Source organism: Narcine bancroftii, chromosome 4 (genome assembly GCF_036971445.1).
Source record: "Narcine bancroftii isolate sNarBan1 chromosome 4, sNarBan1.hap1, whole genome shotgun sequence".
NCBI classification, from domain to species: Eukaryota; Metazoa; Chordata; class Chondrichthyes; order Torpediniformes; family Narcinidae; genus Narcine; species Narcine bancroftii.
This window is the reverse complement of record NC_091472.1, coordinates 245,895,236-245,914,448: the sequence shown is the minus strand read 5'-3', so window position 1 is coordinate 245,914,448 and position 19,213 is coordinate 245,895,236. Positions and strand designations below refer to the sequence as shown.

The 19,213-nt window shown below is 40.3% G+C and overlaps 1 protein-coding gene across 13 annotated transcripts in view; it reads right to left on the bottom strand.

Moving 5' to 3' along the window:
- Positions 1 to 19,213, bottom strand: part of dnah7 (dynein, axonemal, heavy chain 7) — a 359,684-nt gene that overhangs the window by 53,228 nt on the left and 287,243 nt on the right. For 12 of the 13 annotated variants that reach the window (XR_011356527.1, XR_011356526.1, XM_069934600.1 and 9 more), the window contains 5 exons: positions 13,858 to 13,950; positions 11,557 to 11,733; positions 8,830 to 8,991; positions 1,545 to 1,745; positions 89 to 250 (listed from right to left, as the gene is read on the bottom strand). Coding sequence is in view for 11 of the 13 variants with exons in the window: in XM_069934600.1 (XP_069790701.1) it covers positions 89 to 250; positions 1,545 to 1,745; positions 8,830 to 8,991; positions 11,557 to 11,733; positions 13,858 to 13,950 (795 nt within the window). In the remaining 2 variants the exon portion in view is untranslated. The remainder of the gene's footprint in view (positions 1 to 88; positions 251 to 1,544; positions 1,746 to 8,829; positions 8,992 to 11,556; positions 11,734 to 13,857; positions 13,951 to 19,213) is intronic. The other variant, XM_069934603.1, reaches the window with a different exon arrangement.

Sequence of the window (19,213 nt, the reverse complement as noted above, 5' to 3'; positions counted from 1 at the left end):
CCATGGAAGTGTAGAAGTTTAACTGATAAAAGGCTGAATGCAGTTGCATCTGCTGACGCCAAAGGTCGATGGGTCAGGAAGTCCTCACCTCATATTGGTTAAGAAACATGTGGAGCTGCTGTACACTAATGCGCAGGTCAGTTTCATTGAATTCGTATGGGATATTCCATCCTAGTGGTCCAAATTTTCGTCTTTCCTGAACAAGTGCATGGAAGAAGCAAAGGCCATATAGGAGCTTTTTAAATTCAGCCTGTTGTAAAAAAAAATTACATTAGACAGACAGACAGAATCTAGTTTTGACAGAATCTTTTACCCAGCATAAAAATGTCACAACGTAGAGGGCATGTGAGGGAGGGAAATTTCAAAGAAGATGTGCAGGCAAGTATTTCAAAGAAGATATGCAGGGCAAGTTTTTTTTTTAAAAAACAGTTTTTGGAGAGGGCTACCAAAAGTAATGGTGAAAGCAGATGCAATCATAGCATTTCAGAAGCTTCTCGATTGACACATGAATATGCAGGGAATAGATGAATATGTGTCTTGTGCACGCAAGCAGAGTTTTAGTTTAATTAGGACATCGTGTTTGGCACATGCATCATTGGCTGAAGGGCCTGTTTCTGTGCTCCACTATTCTCCGTATCCGTCACAGTTCTCAGAACGTATGTTCCATCAACGCAGTTCAAAATCTATTCCCTTCATGTGTTATCTTATTTTGACTTAATTTTAAAATATGTTGTCAAACAAAATTATTGTGTGAACTGTACAGTTTTTTGGTAGTTATCAACAATTTTAAATGGAATTACAATATCTACACCAACAGCTACTTGAAATTTTGATTCTATTTGTTCATAATGTCAAAAATGTCAAAGTTTCCCAACTCCAGATGTTTATCCCTGCATGTAATATGCATCTAAAGCCTGAAATTAATCTTGGTAAACATGAAAATCTGCAGATGCAGTCTGGTTGGAGGCTTCCAATAATAGACCCAATTAATGTGTCAATTTTCCAAATTTAATTCTTAGAATCATATATAGTGAAATTGTTTCTGTTTTAGGAAATTAAAACTTCAAAGGGATCTCATATAAAAAATAAAAATGTGATTTTCCGATGCCACATGTCAGATCCAAAATTGTCATAAACAGTGATGTCCAGTTAGTACCAGTGCATAGAATTTCAGTGTTGTATCTAAAGGCTTCTCCAACTTGTTAATCGTGCTGTAATGCATTATATAATTATATTAACAGTTGAGGGGACCTCCTATTTCTAATGCCTATACACATAATAGGAAGTAGATTTTTACAGTACATTACACCAAACATTGCTTTGGCCAACCATACGTAAAACTATTTTCAAATAGTTTCAGATGTTACTCTCTCCGGATATTACAATCAACCTAAAATATATAGAAGAGGGGCACTCTTAAAATCATTTTTGCTCCTCTTAATTTTTGATCTTCAAAATATAATGAGAGGAAGTATAATGCCTAGTCTTTGCACTAAATACTTTAAATGATTTGTTCAAGAATTTATGGTTTAAAATGCACTAACCGGCTTCTTGCAGTTGCCAAAAAACTCTGGATCAGAAATGGGATCCATAAGGTAGGATCGGATAATATTGGGTCGAAGCCCCTTTGGCGCTTCATTGGTCATTTTTATACCATTCTGCAGGATGGAAACTGGGAAATTTGAAGAAGGATAGCTGGTCAGCCACAGTCTGAAATCAGGGTGTGCAGTCTCTGGATTTAGTTCCTAAAATAAAATGCCATAGTTGAAACAACATTAGTTCTCAGAAACAAAGAAGCCAGATAAATAAATTCCTTACAGCTGAAAATTTAGTTTTATTTTAAACATGACCTAACTTTTTATCCATTTCATTGATGACATAACCTCTACTAATGAATGATGCATGTATTTTCACTTTAATGATAAAAAGTGACTTTTATCACTTATCAGAAACAAATGTATCTCAGCCTGAAAAAGGTTCACTGGAGTTAAAGATTCAAGATTTTATTGTCATGTACACAAAGTAGACAGCATCTGTTTTCCCTTTGTTTGCCTGGTCAAGACACACAGAGAAGCACCACCGGTCTACTCCCCTATCAAGGTGAGAAAGAGAAACTAAGAGAGTCCTCTCAGAGACATCCAGCGTTTGTGGATTTCCCACTGATCCTGTTAAAAAAAGGCAAAATAAAAAGGAATGTACTCAACAAAGAATGGCAAGGTTCATTCCTCGACTTGGGATGAAGTAAGATAACAAAAGGCTCAGGCAGCAATTTATATTTTCTGGAAATATGAGACATACTCGACTAGGTTTTGCCAACACGATACAACTCCAAACTCTATTGCATCCTTGGTCCACAGATTTACACACATTGCTGACATGGAAAAGTATCATTATTTCTTCCTCCTGGAGGACCAGGGTCAACCAAACTCCAGTAGATGTTAATAGATCAGTTGTGGAGGGAGTGAAGAGCACCCAGTTTCACGGAGTCCTCTTAAGTAGTGACCTATCCTGAACACGCATCTCCTCATTTCTCAGGAAAGCACAATAATGACTGCACTTCCTGAGAAAACAGATGGGCAAAGCTACCAGCCACCATCCTGTCAACTTTCTACAGAAGCTCTATAGTGAGCATTTTGGCCGGCTGCATCATAGTGTATTATGGTTGCTGTAGAAGAGCATCAGATCAGAGGTCAACCCACAGGAACACAAGAGTGGCAAGGAGGATGACTGGGGTCTCCTTCTTCCCAATTGACAGGGTTTACTGGAATAATTGTCAAAAGAGGGCTTGCAAAATCAGTGAGGACCCCTACCACTCTGCACACAGCATATTTCAGCATCTCCTGTCAGGAAAGAGATACAGAGCTAAAACCACCAGATTGAGAAACAGTTTCTTCCCACAGGCAGGAAAACTGCTGAAAGATTGTTAAAATGTTAATACATACCTTCCATGACTCACCTATTTATTTAATTACAATATTTATTTATTTTAATATTGCATACAAGTACTATGCATACGTATTATTTGTCTGTCTATGGGTTACCTCTGTATGTATCTTTGCAGTGTGTTGCATCGAGGACTAGAAAATGGTGTTTTCTATACTCGGACATTAAGTAAACTTTAATTTTATTGCTGCTTCATCAAAGTCCCTAAAGACACTGTGAGAATACCTACAGAAAAGACTGCCAAAATTCAAAGGAATAACTCACCATCACCCTTCTCAAAGGTACTTAGGGGTGAGCAATAAATACTGGCTCTGCCTGCAATGCCCAATCCAAAAAAAAACTGCTTAAACTATGCTCGCTTAAAAGGATTCAACAGCCACCAGAGTAACATTCAATTTGCCATCGTAAGCATATTATATATTATCCCTCTAAGCAAACATCCCAACTGATGGCTATGCAAGGCAGTTCATTCCATTTGCATATCTGAAATAGTCAATCTATTCTGAGCTCCACAATGGGAAGAGATAACATGATAGATTGAAGAAAAGGCTCAAGGATGTGATCAAACTTTTAATTAGAGATAGTATATATAAGTATATGGAGGGACAGGGTCTGATCAGGGACACTCAACACGGATTTGTGCGTGGAAGATCGTGTTTGACCAATCTTGTTGAATTTTTGGAAGAGGTGACTAGGAATGTTGATGAGGGTAGAGCAGTGGATCTTGTCTATATGGACTTCTGTAAGGCCTTCGATAAGGTTCTGCATGGGAGGTTAGTTAGGAAGGCTAAGTCCTTGGGTATTAATTTGGAGATAGTCAAATGGATTCAACAGTGGCTGGAAGGAAAGTGCCAGAGAGTAGTAGTAGCTAATTGTTTGTCAAGATGGAAGGTCGTTGACAAGTGGTGTACCTCATGGTTCGGTATTGGAACTGTTTTTGTTTGTCATATATATTAATGATCTGGAGGATGGGGTGGTAAATTGGATTAGTAAATATGCAGATGATACTAAAATAGGGGGAATTGTGGATGATGAAGAGGGTTTTCAAGATTGCAGAGGGATTTAACTGCTTAGAGGAGTGGGCAAAAAGATGGCAGATGGAGTTTAATGCTGATAAGTGTGAGGTGCTTCATTTTGGAAAGAATAATCAAAGCGAGACATATTGTAGTAAATGGGAGGGCATTGAAGAATGCAGGGGAGCAAAAATATCTAGGAATAACAGTGCATTGTTCCCTGAAGATAGGAGCGCATGTCGATAGGGTGGTGAAGAAGGCCTTTAGTATGCTTGCCTATATAAATCAGTGCATAGAATATAGGTGTTGGGAAGTAATGATGAAACTGTACAAGGCATTGGTGAGGCCAAATTTAGAGTACTGTAAGCAGTTCTGGTCACCGATTTATTGGAAGGATATTAACAAGATAGAGAGAGTGCAGAGAAGATTTACAAAAATGTTGCCTGGGTTTCAGCATCTGGAATACAAGGAGAGATTGAGCAAATTAGGTCTTTATTCCTTGGAATGTAGAAGGCTGAGGGGGGGGGGGGGATTTGATAGAGGTGTTGAAGATAATGAGAGGGATAGATAGAGTTGATGTGGAAAGGTTTTTCCCATTGAGAGTAGGAGAGATGGATACAAGAGGTCATGGGTTGAGAGTTGAGAGGCAAAGGTTTAGGAATAACATGAGGGGGAACTTCTTTACTCAGAGAGTGGTTACTGTGTGGAATGGGCTTCCGGGAAAGGTGGTGGAGGCAGGGTCAATTTTGTCATTTAAGAAAGAGTTGGATAAGTATATGGATGGGAAGGGGATGGAGGGATATGGGCGGAGTGCTGGTAAGTAGGATAAGAGGAGGGTACTTGGATCAGTGAGGACTAGAAGGGCCAAATTGGCCTGTTTCCATGCTGTAATGGTAATAATGGTTATAAATAATCATAACACTCTGACGAACTCTACTCAAAGTCAAGAAAAATCTTTTGAGAAGGTATTAGGAACCCAGAAATCTTGCATTGCGAGCCCAGATAAACTCAGCACACGCAATGGAAGAAGCAGACCAAACTGGGTTCAGTTTGCAACCAGCTGCCCTTGCTGAAAGAACTTGCAGTTCCTTTATCAGCTAACTTAGAATCCACAAAAATGATGTTGAAGCAAGTCATCCTTAATCCCAAGAAGGCAGAAAAGGGAGATACAGAGAGAGGACAAGACAGAGTCTTATTCTTTGGGATTTGAGTGTGTTTCTCAAACCTTAGCATAAAAGAAAACTTTCACATTAGCATGTCAGGATACAACATTAGAACACAAAACATAGAACTTAACAGCACAGTACAGGCCCTTCAGCCCTCGATGTTGTGTCAAACTATAATACACTTACTCAACAAATGAAACCTTTCCTACATCACATCCATAACCCTCTATTTTTCTTGCATCCATGTGTCTGCACAAGAGTCTTTTGAAGGTGCCTTTTGTACCAGCCACCACTACCACCCTTGGCAATGCATTCCAGGCACCCACTACTCTCTGTGAAAAAAACTCACCCCTGATGTCTCCCCAAAGCTTCCCTCCCTTCACCTTGTACTCTCACCTTGAGAAAAATATGCTGGCTGTGCACTCTATCTATGCTTCTCATAATCTTGGAGACCTCAATTGAGTCACATCTCATCCCTCCCTGCTCCAATAAGAAAAACCTTAGCTCTCCCAACCTTGCCTCATCAGACATGTTCTCCAATCCATGTAACATCCTGGTATGTACCTTCCCCTCAGTTCCACATCCTTCCGGTAATGGGAGACAGAATGGAATATAACATTCAAAGCATGGTTGAACCAGAGATTTATAGAGTTGCAACATCGCTTCACAACTCTTGAATTCAATTCCCCAACTAACACGTCAGAATACCATAAGCCTTCTTAACTACCCCATCAATGTGCGCAGTCACCTTGAGAGATCGATGGATTTGGACCCAAAGGTCCCTTCTGTTCTTCCACATTGTTAAGAATCCTGCCAGTAACCATCTACACTGCTTTCAAGTTTGACCTTCCAAACGCATCACTTCGCTCTTGCCAGGATTGAACTCGATCTGCCACTATTCCACCTGCATCCTTTCTATATCTTGGTGTAACCTACGACAACCTTTTACACCATCTACAATTTTTGCATCAACTGCAAATTTATTGACCAATGCTTCCACTTCTTTGTCAAGATCACTTATAAATATCACAAAGAACCAGGGTCCCAGAACAGATCCTTGCAGATTCTACCAGTCACTGGCCTCCAGACAGAATACATTCCACCTGCTATTATTTCTGCAGGCAAGCCAATTCTGACTCAACACAGCCAAGGTTCCAGGGATCCCATGCCTCATGACTTTCTGAATGAGTCTATGATGGGGGACCTTGTCACATGCCTCACTAAAATCTATCTAACCACAACCTCTTAGCAATTTCTTTTGTCATTTCCTCAATAAAACTTAATTAGACCCATGAGGCACAACCTGCCCCTCACAAAGCCATGCTGGCTATCCCTGAGAAGACTATACTTCTCAAAATGCTCGCAAAGCTTGTCCTGAAGAATTCTCTCCAATAGTTTGCCCACCATTGATCTATAATTCCAGAAATTCTTCCTATTATCTTTTTTAAACAAAGGGACCACATATGCCTTTCACCAATCCTCCAGTACCTCCTGTGTGGCCACTGAGGATGCAAAGATCATTGCCAAAGCCCCAGCAATCTCATCCCTTGCTTCGTGTAGTAACCTGGGGAATAGCTCATCCAGGGGATTTATTAATCTGAATGTTTTTAAGAAGATCTGGCACTTTCTTTTTCTTAACCTCAGCATGCTCTAGCACTTAGGCTTGTGTGAACACTGAAGCAAAGTGTTCATTTTGGATGGCCCCAACCTCTCCTACCTCTAGACACGTTGCCTCCTTTATCTTTGTGACCCTATCTTTACTTTCAGTATCCTATTCTTCACATATGCACATTAGGGTTTTCCTTAATCCTACTTGCCAAGGCCTTCTCATGCCCCCTTCTTGCTCTCCAAAGTCCTTTCTTAAGTTCCTTCCTGGCTACCATGTAATTGTTACCATGTAACATTTTAAGGGTACATGAATATTAATGAACTAGAGGACATAATTATATAATTCATAAAAAATTTGAGTAAGTTTAGAGTGTGAATAACAAATAAGATTTCAATTTTCAATTGGGTGCGGCACGTTTAACATAATGGTTGGTGCAACATTGTTACAGCGCAGCAACCAGGATTTGAATCCAGTACTGTCTGTATGGAGTTTGTACATTGTCCTAGTTTCTGCAAGGGTTTCTTCCCACCCTTTAAAAAATGTACAGGGTTTGTAGACTAATTGGGGTATTTTGGTGGCATGGGCTTATGGGCAGAAAGGGCCTGTTACTGTGCTGTATGTCTAAATTAAAATAAAATAATCATAAATGCCCACCAACATAAAAAACAAGATCACAATAAATAATTGCTTTCTTTAAGACATTGTCATTGTTAGTCACGTACTAGAGTTTCAAGTTCACGGTTAAGTTTATGTTTAATGTTACATGTACCAAGGTACAATGAAACGTTTGTTTTGTGGTATCTAGTCAGTTTGCCCACACAGAAGAGTTGCAATGAGTCAACCCTCAGTGTGAACTGAATAAGGGCAACATTATTTTATCATTGTGAGATACGTTCAGTAGTCTAATGATAATAGCAGATTTTTAAAAATTGTCCTTAATTCTAGTGGTGCATGATTTTACATTCTTGAATCATCTTCTTGACCAGAGAATGGAGAAGAGAGTGTGGCTGGGGTGGGACGAGTCCTTTTGTACACTGGCTGCTTTTCTGAGGCATTAGAAGGTGTAGATAGTTGATAGAGGGAAGGAGGCTGTATTCACAATTTTCTGTAGTTTCTTGCAGATTAAGACTGAGCAGCTCCAGTAGCATGCGCAGATGCATCTGAATAGATACTCTCAATAGTGCATCTGTAGAGGTTGCTGAGGGATGCTGGGGACCTGACAAATTTTCTCTGGATCCTGAGCAAGAAGAGCCATTGGTGCACCTTTTTGGCTATTGCATCAATGTGGTTAGTCCAGCACAGATCATTAGAAATATAAGAAATTTAAAGCTGTCTACTATCTCTACCTCAGCACTATTGATGTAGACAGGGGAATCTTCCTAAAGTCCATGATGAGCTCCTTAGTCTTGGCAAAATGAGGAAGTTATTGCCCTAACTCCATCCCACTAGACACTGCATATACTTTCCATATTTAATCTCACTGTTATTTGAGATTTGGCATCAGAATGACTAGAGATGGAAAGATTTTCATTCTATTCTATAATGAGTGTGACCTCGTGGCATCTGGCATGTATAGAGAGCCAGCATAATCAATCTTCATAGTTGGTATTGAATCATTGGGCAACCAAAAATAATGTTTAGGAGGGTGCAATCTTTAGCAAAGCAATCAATTCTAATGAGCTCATGCAACACCTTAACAGTGAATAATGAAATGATCCTGAATAAAGGAGTGTTTTATGGAAAACAAATAGGTCATGCTTTAAAGTGGGAAAAATCTTTACAACTTCTGCAGCGCTAAGAACTTTCATATTAGAAGCTGACTACAGGAAAAAATTCAGATTTGTTCATAACTGATCCTTCCTACACTTAGTATAGCTCATGGGAAAGTTAAGGAACCATTCTCTTAAATTGAACAAGGAAAGAAAGTTCTGGGTCTTAATTGCATCAACCCTTATTTTCCAAAATTAATGAGCCACTCTGTATATGTCGATATCCATAGGAAAATCAATTTTAAGTAAAAATAGCAGGGAGACAAAAATCCTCGCACTGATCTCCTCTTCTTCACATTTTTGATAATAAACAAAACAAAAATTCTTACCGCACAAACTCTTTCTAATGTTGGCATCCATGATGTGGCCAGGTGACAGTTTTGTAATACCACCCAGGAACCCTGTTTCACAGCCATCTCAATCATGTTCATGGCTATTGGCCCTTGACCCTGTCCAAGGGACAAAGAACTCAACTTGGACCCCCCAAAGCCCTGTAGAAACATGACATGATAGTTAACAATCTTGTGGAAATATTTTAATACCCACAACAATCCAACTGAAGATGTGCAGCATAAAGTAAAAACACAAAAATGCTGGAGGTACTCAGCTCATCTTGCAGAGTCCAGGGGAAGTAAAGATATATTACCAACATTTCGGGCTGAGCTCTTCAAGGTGTGAGCAAAAAGCAGGCAGGCACCTGAAATAAAAGGCTGGGGAGAAGGAAAAAAGGCAAGGGGTAGAGCACAGGCCCAGAGCCAAAAGGTGATAAATAGATAGATAGGATCAGAGAGGAAAGGTGAGAATTGATCGAGGGAGGGGTGGTTCTGTGCATGCAGAGCTGGAGCAAAGGAGACAGAGGAGAAGGGAAAGAGAGAGAGGAAAAGAGAGATTGTGAAGGGTAGAGATGGGGTGATGGTGGGGGGTGGTTAACAGAAACCAGAGAAGTTGATGTTAATTCCATCTGGATTGAGGGTATCCAGATGGAATACGGGGTGTTGCTCCTTCATTCTGGCAGGGCATGTCAGCATGGGAATGGAGCAAAGAAATGAAATGGGTGGCCAAGCATGAGCTCATCAACTCTTCCAATTTGCTGCCAATTTCCACCCTGCTCAAATTCACTTGGTCCATCTCTAGCAATGCTGTCCCCTTTCTCAATCTATCTATGTCTCGGGAAACAAACTCTTGGCAGAGATCTTCTACAAGCCCACCAACTCCTACAGCGACCGCGACAACACTTCTTCACATCCTGTCTTCTGTAAGGATTCCAATCCTTTCTCGCAATTCCTCCATCTCCATCACATCTGCTCCCAGGATGAGGTCTTCCATGTGAGATATCCTCCTTCTTCAAAAAAAATGGCTTCCTCCCACCACCATTGCCTCAGCCCTCACCCCACATATCCTCTAATATCCATACATCTGCCCTTGCCCACCTCCACCCCCATGCACAAGGACAACATTCTCCTTGTCCTCATCTACCACCCCATTAGCTTCCTCATCCAACATATCATCCTCTGCCATTTCCGTCATTTACTATGTGATCCCACCACATAACTTTGCCTCTCCTCCCCTCGCTGCCTTCTTCAAGGACCACTTCCATGATTCCCTCGTCCACTCCTCCTTTCCCACCTATAGCGCCCTTGGCATCAACACCTGTGACCACAGGAGGTGCTACGCTTGTGCCCACTCCTCCAAACTCACCACTGTTTAGGGCTCCAAATTGTCCTTCCAAGTGAAGCAATACTTCAATGTGAATTTGCAGGGTCATCTACTCCATTTGGTGCTCCCGTTGTGGTCTTTGCAACATCAGAAAGGCTGAACGCAGATAGGGAGACTGCTTCATTCGACACCTTAACTCTGTCCACAGCATAGCAGGGATATCCCAGTGACAACCCATTTCAATTCCCCTCCTCATTCCCATGCTGAAATGTCTGTCCATGATCTCATGCACTGGCAGACTGATACCACCTGCAAATTGGAGAAACAGCACCTCCTATTCTGACTGTGCACCCTCCAATGAGATGGCATTAACATCAACTTCTCTGGTTTCCTTTAGCCTATCGACACCCCACTGCCCCCCCCCCCCATCTCTCCCTTTCTCCTATTCATATTTCTCCTTTCCTCCAGCTTTGCACTCACAGAGCCACCTCCTCATCCAATCGTCTCTCACCTCCCCTGACTTCCAATCCATGTCCTTTTATCTGTCTTCCTACCCCTGCCCCTACTCACCTTCTTCCCAGCCTTTTTATTTAGATGCCTGCCTCATTTTTACTCATACCTTGATGAAGGGCTCAGGCCTATAATGTTGGTTATATATCATTACCTCCTATGAACACTGCGAGACCTGCTGAGGTTCTCCAGCATTTTTTATGCAATTACATTGTCTGCAAACTTTTGTGTTTCACTCCATGTGTAGTATGAAGTTAATGCAATTAAAAACTACTCAATTCAAAATAAAAATATTCCATATTAACTATTCATATTTGAAGTTTTATCAACATTAATTTTTCTATCTAAACCTACAAGTTTTCAGAGAGGACAATAACAGCTGAGACTATTATATTCACAGTGTAAGAATACAGATCAATATTGCCAATACAGTAGAGATCCACGGTTGATTTGGTTATGTTCCTAAACTCCAAATACATTACAGTATAACCCTTGCTAGCAAGAGCACTTTTCCAACTGCATTGCACCATTCCTATTCACTAGATATTTCTAAGGAGAATTCAGAAAGCACAGAGGGAACTGTAAAATCCCAGAGAATGTGATAGAGATTTCTCGAGGAGGAAAGAACACAGAGACATGATAAACCAAACCCATGCTCAGAAGTAAAGTTTTAATTAAACACAAGCGCATTAACTCAACAAGATATCCTTCCAGGAATTAAACCACACTGTCAACAAAGGCACCAAAGAAGCACTTGCATTTGATTTCAGCAGTTTCACATTGTTTTCTCATTATTTTTAGCAATTAGATTTCAATACTTTTATCATTTTAGGAAATTCATCAAGAATTTGACCAACATGTCTCAAAACAGTTAATACATTTGGACATACCTGATCGTCAGCAAACCTGAGGAGAGCCGCCATTGGGTCAGCTCCAGGTGACAGGATAAATATAAGTGGTGCAATCGCATTACTGTCACTAAAAGCACTGCCCAAATCAAATGGAGGAGGTTCAATGAATTGTCGACCAAGGATAGTAGTCACATATTCTTGAGCCATTGGAATAAACTGAGAAGAAAAGAATTTACCCTTTCAAGGATAGTTTCATAGAAGACACTACTAATGAACAATCACAAGACTTGTAAAATAATAGCTTAGAAATTGATGTGTTTCTCTGTTAAGAGGCTTCCTCTAAATGGAAAGTAGTCTTGAAATATTAAAGCTGCAATAACTCCTGAGAAATGCCATTTTTGTAATAAGAGTTAATTGTGATACAGCAGGCCCATTGTTTCACCTATAATAAGAAATCCATCATTTACTTCATCACAGAATTTAAAATAGGATCACATGCATTTCTTTCAGCAAATGGTCAAACTTGTGCTTTTTTGAATGTTAAAATAAGCATGTTTTAATTAAATAGTTGAACAAAACCATCCATTTATTTTTGGTTCCCCATGTTCAAAACCTATATCTGATTTGAGAAATTGTGCTTCATGTTAAGCATATTATATATTGGCTTTAAAGAAATCAGGTGTACATCTTGGGCTATTGCATTTAACTAAGATGTTTTGAAAGTGATTTATATGATTGTCTCACAGTCATCCTCCTCTGTTGATTTAATAGAAGAGCAATTTCTTTGCTTATTGCTACATGGCACACACTACTTTAGCAGATTCCTCAGTGTAAGTGCCAGAAAAATCACCACAAAATCTCATTTTGCCACCAGTGAGGTGATGAAAAATATCACAAGCAGCTACCAGAAACTTTGCATGCAAATGGTCAATATTTCAGACTTTCTGGAAATGATGTGAAGTCGGCAGTTGCACATGGAACTTTGGATATTTCTCCACAAAAATTGGATCTTGTGACAAATCCATATTAAAGGCACACCACTGGCAATTAGTAAAGGGTGCCTTTAGCTGCATTTAAACACTTAGCTGCAAAAAACAAATGCATTCACTACATACACAATAGACTACCCATCCAGGCATAAGGATTGTTCTACCAGATTTCTCTGTATGCCAAATTCAGGATCCAGCTTTCTGACCATTGCCTTAGTAAAGAGTGAAATTCTGTTTCCAGGATCCATCGCCAACTATTCTTTCTGCTCTCCTCAAAGGAGGACAGAACATTGTCAATAGCCCAATCCAATTCCCATTTATTTTGTCCATCTTTGGCCCATTGTAGTTTAACTGTTGTAATAGTACCAATTCTGTTTTCCACTTTGCCAGTTATGTGGCAACCTAGTCATTGGTAATGAACCAATCAGCGATAGAATAGTGTAGATTGGATTTCACCTGACAGTTCATACAAAGACCTTGTTCTCCTCATGGGTTTAATGGCCAAGCTTAATCAAATAGGTACTTCACTATCTTAACTTAGACCTCACAGCTTGCTCGTCTACCTGTAATTGAGGCTTAATGCCATGAAGAAGTCTTAGAGTGAACCATTGTTTCTTATACCATTACAACTAGATGCCCAGTCTTGTTTCTTTCACTTTATTAGCCATCTGAGATTGTGTCTTTCAAAAGCAAGCAAATTTCAATTTCAACTTTATTTTTGTTATGCTGAAGCACAGTGAGAAGTTCATTTTGTCAGCGAACCAGCTAGTCAACCAGTTAAAACTTGTCCACCAGTTAAAACACAGTACAGAGTGTAGAGTTACAGAGAGGGATCAGTGCAAAGGACACAAAGGCAACATTATTTTACTCGTGTGATATTTGTTCTGGAGTCTGATAAAGTGGGAAAGAAACTATCCTGAATCTTCTTCCCAATACAAGGAGGGGAAACAGCGTATGTGGCTGGGGTGGTACACGTTGGCGGCTTTTCTGAGGCAGAGATGGAATCTTTAGAGAGGAAGGGGGAGGTGGATATGTGTGATGGTCTGAGCTGTGTTGAATATCCCAACTCTTTGCTGCTTAGAGAAGTTGAGAGAATGATGCTTTGAGGTATTATCTCTTAACTTGAGTTTTATATGAGCATTATTTTTCTTAAAGCTCATAGAGAATTTCACAAATCATTAACTATCTTGTTCACGGCAGCCTCCAAATGTCGGTTCAACCTGAAAATAGAACTTTATTCTTCTGTTCTAGGACAATTGTTGTTTATTTCTCCTTCCACCACATTTACCCATTGTCCACATATATTAGAGGTATCATTTTAATGAATTAGTACCAAGGACTAAATTCAAACCTTGTCAGGTCTTAGACAACGAATTACAAGCATCCTCTGAAAGTTTCCTAGTTTATCTTCCCATTGACCTGGAAATATCTCATGATGTGGCTCCTGAAAAACAGTATGTAAACTAGAAATGAAACACTGGAAACATTCAGATGCTCAGGCAGAATCTGTTGAAAGACAAAGAATTGGCATTTCAAGTTTAAAACCTTTCAGCAGAACATCAGGTTGAGAAATAGCCTCTTCCCACGGGCAGTGAGACTGCTGAACAACTGATGAATTGCTCATACAGATCCTCCATGATGCTACTATTCATTTATCAAAAATATTTATTTATTTTTATATTTCTATCCACATAAAATGCAAATGTATGGCCTGTCTGTGTGTGTGTTATGACTGCGCAGTGTTTTATATGGAGGACCAGAGAACACTATTTTGTCAGGCTATAATTGTACAATTGGATGATAAATAAACTTAAACGTGAAATGATATTTAGAGAGGGTGGGTAAGATGGCTGGGACAAAGGAAGTATTTTTGATAGGGGTGTGGCCAAGATTGCCCAAATAACCATATAACAATTACAGCATGGAAACAGGCCAATTTGGCCCTTCTAGTCCTCACTGATCCAAGTACCCTCCTCTAATCCCACTTACCAGCACTCTGCCCATATCCCTCCATCCCCCTCCCATCCATATACTTATCCAACTCTTTCTTAAATGACAAAATTGACCCTGCCTCCACCACCTTTCCCGGAATCCCATTCCACACAGTAACCACTCTCTGAGTAAAAAAAAGTTCCCCCTCATGTTACTCCTAAACTTTTGCCCGTCAACTCTCAACCCATGACTTCTTGTATCCATCTCTCCTACTCTCAATGGAAAAAGCCTTTCCACATCAACTCAACCTATCCCTCTCATTATCTTAAATACCTCTATCAAATCCCCTCTCAGCCTTCTACGTTCAATCTCTCCTTGTATTCCAGATGCTGAAACCCAGGCATCATTTTTGTAAATCTTCTCTGCACTTCTCTATCTTGTTAATATCCTTCCAATAAATTGGTGACCAGAACTGCTTACAGTACTCTAAATTTGGCCTCACCAATGTCTTGTACAGTTTAATCATTACTTCCCAACTCCTATATTCTATGCACTGATTTATACAGGCAAGCATACAAAAGCCCTTCTTCACCATCCTATCCACATGCGCTCCTACAGAAGAAAAAAATCTGCAAACAGGCATATTAAAGCAATGAAATGTAGATCAGAACTGTAGTTGAAAATGGAAATCAAAAGCAAATGTCAAGATGATCACGTAAATTGGAAAACCCATTCAAAAAATGCACAGAGTGACTTGATGGGGAAAATCCAGTCATAAATCAAAGAGTAAAGGTTTCATGATACATCAGTTGCAATTGATTTTCTAAAAATTGGGATTTGCTTTGAGCTCATTCGTCAGACACTGCTCCACCATAATAAAAACATGCTTTAATAATTCACTTTCCAAAAAAAAAAACACAATCAGATCCTTGGCCCTTGCAAATTATTGCCCACATCTTCAACTCTCCCTTTCTCTTTCAAAAGTAACAAATTATATCATCCTTGTTGAAAGAGTAAATTCATGCTCAGTGGAGCATCTACCTCTCACAAGCATGATCCCACATGAATTCTTGAAATCTGTTGCAGAGCACATTCTTTGACAGTTGAGTCTTTTATTTTCTAGAATTCATATCCAGAGCAATGCTGCCAGAATCTCAGCATCCACTACACCACTCAAGAGGTTGGAAGGTACAGAAGGGATGATTTTGACACTACAAGATGATGAGCTATTTAAGTGCTGGAATGGAGAAACACAGCACTTTAATGCTGGAAAGGCTGGTCCCCAGACTTCACTGCAGTAGAATACTGGGAACCTTATCATTAAAATATGAGCAATATGAAGTTAAATATAAATATAAGCACATTATCTATTAACCACAGCAAAAAAAAGTTAAGAATTTAAAATTTAATTTTCCAAGAATGGAATTTCATTCTACAACATCTAATTGCTTGAGATTTAAAAATAAGACAAAAATACTTTTTCATGTTTACTTTCTACCTCATCACTTCCTTAGTCCCATATTTCTATTTTTCGCTGAGCACATAACATTCAATGGTATAATAGGTAATTCATGCTTTAAGTTCTATAGGATAGGATCATGTTAGCATCAGATGATTGCCAGATTATAATTTCTATTTCCTACCTGATCATCAGTTCCTTTGAAATCAATGTTATTTTATAACAAAAGATGGCTTTAAGTCATCTCCCTCCAACAGCCTCCAATCTCATTGTTCCCCAAATTCGCACTGCCCAGTTCTACCTCCTATCCAAGATCCACAAACCAAATCACCCCGGTTGATCCATTGTTTCTAGGTGCTCCTGCCCTAACAAACTGGTATCATCTTACCTCAACTCCATTTCCCCCCCCCTGGTCTAGTACCTCCCTAGTATCATAAAAGACACATCATATGCCCTCCATCACTTCAACAGCGTTCAAATCCCTGAACCCGACTGTCTCATTTTCACTATGGATCTCCAATCTCTATACACCTCTATCCAATATACCAAAGGACTCAAAGCCTTTCATTTCTTTCTCAACAACAGACCCACCAGTCCCACTCCATCACAATACTCCTTCAATGAGCAGAACTTTTTTTCCCATCCTCAAAAACTTCTCCTTTGATTCATCCCACTTTCTCATGTCAATAGCTACCCACATGGATTCCAGCTATGGCTGCCTTTTTGATTGCTATGTTGAGTAATCCATGCTACAAGCCTACACAGGTAAGGCTTCTCAACCCTTCCTCTGCGACATCGACGACTACATCAGTGCTGCTACAAGCATCCATGATAAAAGCTCGCCAACTTTATTCACTTTGCTGCGAACTTTCTCCCCGATCTCAAATTTACTTGGTTGATCTCAGGCAACACCATCCTCTTTCTCAACCTCTCTGACTCCATCTTGCGAGACAATCTCTCTACAGACATTTTCTACAAACCCACCAACTCCCTGTTTCCACAACTACACCTCATCATATTCTGTCCCTTGTAAGGATTCTATTCTTTACTTTTAATTCCTCTATCTCTGCCACATCTGCTCCCAGCATGTTAACTTCCAGTCCATATCTTTCAAGATTTCCTCCTTCAAAATACGTAGCCTCCCCTCAACCACCATAAATTCAGCCCTTACCCACATCTCCTCTATTCCCTCCACATCTGTTCTGGCCCCTTCTGCCCATAGACACAAGGACCTTGTCCTCTGTTCACCATAGCACCTACATCCACATCCAACGTATTATCATCTGCAATTTCTGCTACCAACTATGTGATCCCACCTCAAACACATCTTCCCCTCTCTTTCACTTTCTGCCTTCCACAGGGACTGCTCCCTCTGGGATTCCATCGTCCACTCATCATCCTCTTGGTACCTGCCCCTGTGACCGCAGGAAATGCTATACCTGTGCTCACACCACCGTTCAGGGCCCCAAACATTCCTTCCAAGTGAAGCAATACTTCATTGGTGAATCTGCAGCAGTCATCTACTGCATCTGGTGCTCCCTTCAAGACCTCCTCTACATCGGAAAGACTGAACGCAGACAAGAAGATCGTTCCATTGATCGCCTTTTCTCTGTCCACTGCCCAGTAGCCAACAATTTCTATTCCATGCCCCACTCCCATGATGACATGTCTGTCCGTGGCCTCATGCACTGCTAAACTGAGGCCACTTGCAAATTGGAGGAACAACACCTCGTATTCCATTTGGACACTCTCCAATCAGATGGCATTAACATCCACTACTTGGATTTTCGTTACGTTCCTCCCGTCTCCTTCTTTCCAAACCCCTCTGTATCCTTTCCTCCCCCCACAACAACCTTCCTTTGCTATTCAGCGCTATCGCCCTCCCCCATCACCTCCCAGCTTCTTTTCTCTTCTCCATATCCACCAATGATCTATTGCTGATGTCCCTGGGCTCCTCCCTCTGTGCCCCTTTACACCATTTTATTCAGGAGCCTGTCTACTGTTTGCTCATACCTTGATGAGGGGATCAGGCTAGAAATGTTGGTGATGCATCCTTGCCATAAAGACTGCTGCATGTCCTGCTGAGTTTCCGCAGTGTATTAAAATGCACTCGTATTCCTGTCTGTCTCCGTGTGAGTCTAATTCAGTGGTCTCAAGCTTTCCACTCACATAACACTAAGCAATGCCTATGCCATTGGTGCTCTGAGATTAATAAGGGATTGCTTAAGATGGTATATGAATGAGAAGGTTGAAGAATCACTGCTCTAGACCCAATTGTTACTGAAATATTTTGCTTGAGAAAAATTGTCATTGGTCCATTTCTTTTGGAGTTACGAAACCGTGCCCATCACGAGTCAATTAGATACAATGACAACAGTGGTTTTCAAACTTTTTCTTCCCACTCACGTACCACCTTAAGCAATCCCTGACTAATCAAGGAGCACCAGTGGCATAGGGAATACTTAAAGTGGTACGTGAGTGGAAAGAAAAAGGTTGAGAACCACTGGTCTAATTGATGATGGAAAACATATGCTGGAAATTTGTTTGCATACTACTGTATTTTTCAATGTCTTCTTGTAAGAATTGAGCTAAATGAGAAATTCAGCAAGCTATTTCTAGTCAAGCTGTATTTTTTTCACATCACTCATCTGAGTGAGAGTAATCCTCATAGAATATTCACTGCAAGGGCCTGCTGGCACAAACTGTGTCACTTACTCCCGCCACACAAAATGTTGGTCATCCACCACAGAACTATTTTCATAAGCCTGGCATGGGTTAAAGGATCACGGAGATATTTGTGGAGTCTGCTTCACAGTACTCTGAAGGCTATCAGTTGATTCTGAAACCTGATCACCATCATTTGGGGTAAGGTTGACTGTCATTTCTATTCTTAACCTCTTTTCATCAGTGATACTCCTGGAACTGTTGGAGATTGGAGGGAGGGGGGACGTGCCAAGGAAACCCACAGGATGAGTTAAGTGTTTTCATCTGCAGAGTTTATGTTCCCAGGGTGTTCCTATCCTATTCTATTAGGAGAGCAATGTTTCCAGAGGCTGAAGTTTTCCCAGCCTGTGGTGTCAGAGATATGATATTTGTGCCTGAATTGGACTTTTATTTGCCTGAATGATTGAAATAAAAACTTCTAATTCAGTTACTTTGGTTTAGGAAATTAACATTCAAAATAAAATTTGCTCCATGTACTTTGATATTGATTGCACTCTAATGCTTATCCCTTCCGTGCACCTTTCATCTATTTACTGGGCAAACAATTCAGGGCACTGTGGTTTGTATTGCTGTTGCCAGGTTGGTGGAAGAT